The 2,867-nt window shown below is 48.1% G+C and overlaps 1 protein-coding gene across 1 annotated transcript; it reads right to left on the reverse strand.

Moving 5' to 3' along the window:
- Nucleotides 1-438: 438 nt before the first annotated feature.
- On the reverse strand, nucleotides 439-2,499 carry LOC104160843 (cytochrome c oxidase assembly protein COX15 homolog). Its single transcript, XM_009699076.1, has 5 exons — nucleotides 2,381-2,499; nucleotides 1,949-2,135; nucleotides 1,560-1,727; nucleotides 971-1,052; nucleotides 439-671 (listed from the first exon to the last, which is right to left on the reverse strand). Exons 1-5 carry the CDS (start codon nucleotides 2,479-2,481, stop codon nucleotides 439-441), a joined length of 771 nt encoding a protein of 256 aa, XP_009697378.1. The 5' UTR covers nucleotides 2,482-2,499.
- Nucleotides 2,500-2,867: the final 368 nt, after the last annotated feature.

A 2,867-nucleotide genomic window follows, 5' to 3' on the forward strand; every position in this document is an offset into this window, starting at 1 on the left:
TGTGCAGGTCACCCCAGGTGATTCCTCCTCTAAGTCACTTAATCCTTCTATTTAGTCTTAGTGATGGCTTAGTCCACAGCAGGGCCAGCAGTGGTATTTAATATCTGGATTCCACTAACTAGCTGAGATATTTTCACAGGGCACTACTGGTGTAAAGCAAGTTCAGAAATGCTGGAGGAAGCATTTGATATTTGGATTTCCAAGTTTTATTTCACACAACTTTGCCAGACATTTCAATAGCAAGGGCTACCCTGGTCTGTAGCTCATGTTATGGAAAAGAAACAAAGTCTGTAACTTGCACGGGAGGAAGACATCCTTAAGGAAGGGGACCACACTGAAAATAAATAAGAGTGCTAAACTTCCTCTTTTGGCAGAAGCAAATTGGTAACATGCTCTCAGGACCTTTGGACACCCTGGATATCACTCAAGCTGACAGAACTACGGCCCAAAGAGGACGGCTTGGCTACAGGAAGCAACAGAGAAGCAGCAGAGACGGAGCAGGAAGACGGCACTTACCAAGATCCTATGATCAAACTGTACAGTTGTAGGATTCTCAAAGATATTTCTCAGCACTGGGGAGAAGGCAAGGAGATCATCTGGGATCCAGCGCTCCCCCATTTTGGGGAAGGAATTGTACACAAGGCCAGCATCCAGCCCTGCCACAAAGGCACCTGCAATTCCAGACCAGAAAACCAGACTATCAGAGCAGGCAGCTTGGTCCTGAATTTCTTTTAGAAACATATACAGAGGTGACACAGCAACAGGCAGGCTGGAAGGCAGATCTCCACCTGCTCAGGAAAGACCAGTAAGGGAGGTTCTCGACTGTAAGCTCCCTGACAGCAATAAAGTTTTCCCAGAGAATGTGATGGGGTTGCTTACAGTCCTCACCAGACCAGGAAAACCAAACCAAACCAAAACAGAGCAGAGAGGAACAAGGTGCAGATGGAACAGCGTAAAGAAAAAGTCTTACCTGAAAGAGCAGTAAGAAAAATGAGAGCTGTAGTGCCATGAGCATATTGTCTCAAACGAAGGAGTTGATGGGTTTCAGGTAACTGTAAAAGAAAATAAAATAATAAAAAAAGAGAAAATAATCAATGCAAAGCATTTCCAATGCTGTTTGCAGCAGGTAAGAAAAGTCTTCGCTGCATATATAAGTCAAGGGGCTGGCTTCTATTTTACAGAAGGAATCTAGAGACTACCACATAGCACAGTCACACTTCAGTGGTTCCTCAAAACCACAACTAATTGAGTCCAACCCTGTGCAGAAACTGAAGTGGCCACTGGGTAGGTTACTGGTATAAACCATTTAGCCCGGCCAGGCACACCCCTGCCTCAGCTTGCATGAACTCTGAGACTAATCACTTTTGAGGGGAACAGCACAAGTCAAAGGAAGCGTCCCATAACCAAGAAGTTTACAGAAAGGGTATTCTGTAACGCAGTATTACACCAGAGTCAGAAACATAGATTAAACTGGAAGCACTATCACCCTTCACATCACACTCCCAACCCTCTGAATTAAACTACCCTGTGCTTTTGACTCCTGACACACCACTTTGTACCTTGTATCGTGGAAGCAGCAAAGACAGCCCCGTCCACAGGCTAGCAGAGTACAGAACCAGTGCGGAGCCGAGATGTGCTGCAAGACGGTACTGACTGACCCGAGGAATGTCGTAAGAGTCTGGTTTCTCTTCCAACCCGCTCTTCACCATGTACCATCCCAGCAGCCCCTGACACAACAGGAGAGGGGTTAGAGCCAGACAAGTCAGCAGCAACTGCTGAGACCAGGTAAACATTAGGGGTAAAGCAACTTGTTTCCTCCACCTTCAACCAGCTACCAGCACTGATACCCCCCAAGCTTTCATGAATCCCACTGTCTCAACTATGCTCAATCAGAACACATTCACAGGAGATGCTGCTGCTAAACCCTGCGGCTATAGAGTTCCCTCACCTGGAAGCAGACGAGCCCACAGAGCGCAAGAACACAGCCCTTCATGGGGCGGCTGAGCCAGCCCTTTCGCCAGAAGTAGGCAGCAGGCAGAATGTAGGCCAAACCCACAACACGGCCCCACATACGGTGCGAATACTCCATGTACCAAATGAACTTGAACTCTGTCAGCGTCATGTCATGATTCAGGCTGTTAAAGACAGTAAAAAAAAGAACGATTTCATGTGATGCAGTAGTCCTATGCTGTACTTTCCACAACAAGGGATCACCTTCCTCAGAGGAAGGAAGTGACAGTGAAGGTGCACGATCAGACAGGCTTCATGTGCCTCGCTAGTGATATTAAAAAACACTTCCCTTCTTACAAGAGTTCCTTGAGTGGCTCAGTCACAGAAGGGGTGCTCCCAGCCCACCCTCCTTCTGCTTTTGAACACTCACATTTTAAACTCTGGGAACTGCTGGTACTTCTGGAACTCGGCTTCCCACTCCTTCTGCGTTCTCGGGGGTTTCATCTCTTTTACTAGGTGCCAGTCAACCATAGAAAGGCCCGATTCTGTCAGCCTGGCAGCAGACAGAGACACAAGCAGGCACAAATCACTCCCTGACAGTATGCAAATCTACTGAACAAAACAAGAGCTGTTGGCTGCACCAGACAACCCTTAATACTCACAGTTAGAAACAGGATAGAGATCAGGGAGTCTGTGAGTGATCTAAAATTACCAAAAATGCGCAACAGAAAGTTACCCCCACGCGGCATCAATGCCTCTCTGGTACTCCCAGCCCTACCCCACAGTGTCCCCCTGCAACCAGGGAGGAAAGGCCTAAGAGGAGCTCTCACAGGCGCACCCTGGGCAGGTCCCAGGCATGGGAGGCTGCTCCTGGGCTGCAGGGACCGCTGCCTCCACATGGCCTCAACTCTGAGCCT

This window comes from Cariama cristata, unplaced genomic scaffold, assembly GCF_000690535.1.
Source record: "Cariama cristata isolate BGI_N322 unplaced genomic scaffold, ASM69053v1 scaffold13484, whole genome shotgun sequence".
Classification (NCBI taxonomy): domain Eukaryota; kingdom Metazoa; phylum Chordata; class Aves; order Cariamiformes; family Cariamidae; genus Cariama; species Cariama cristata.

Coding starts and splice junctions, on each gene's coding strand:
- LOC104160843 (XM_009699076.1), bottom strand. CDS start 2,481: ATGGTTGACTGGCACCTAGTAAAAGAGATGAAACCCCCGAGAACGCAG. Junction 1,728..1,948: donor GTGGGCTCGTCTGCTTCCAG/GTGAGGGAACTC, acceptor CTGTTGTGTCAG/GGGCTGCTGGGATGGTACAT. Junction 1,053..1,559: donor TGCTGCTTCCACGATACAAG/GTACAAAGTGGT, acceptor TTTCTTTTACAG/TTACCTGAAACCCATCAACT.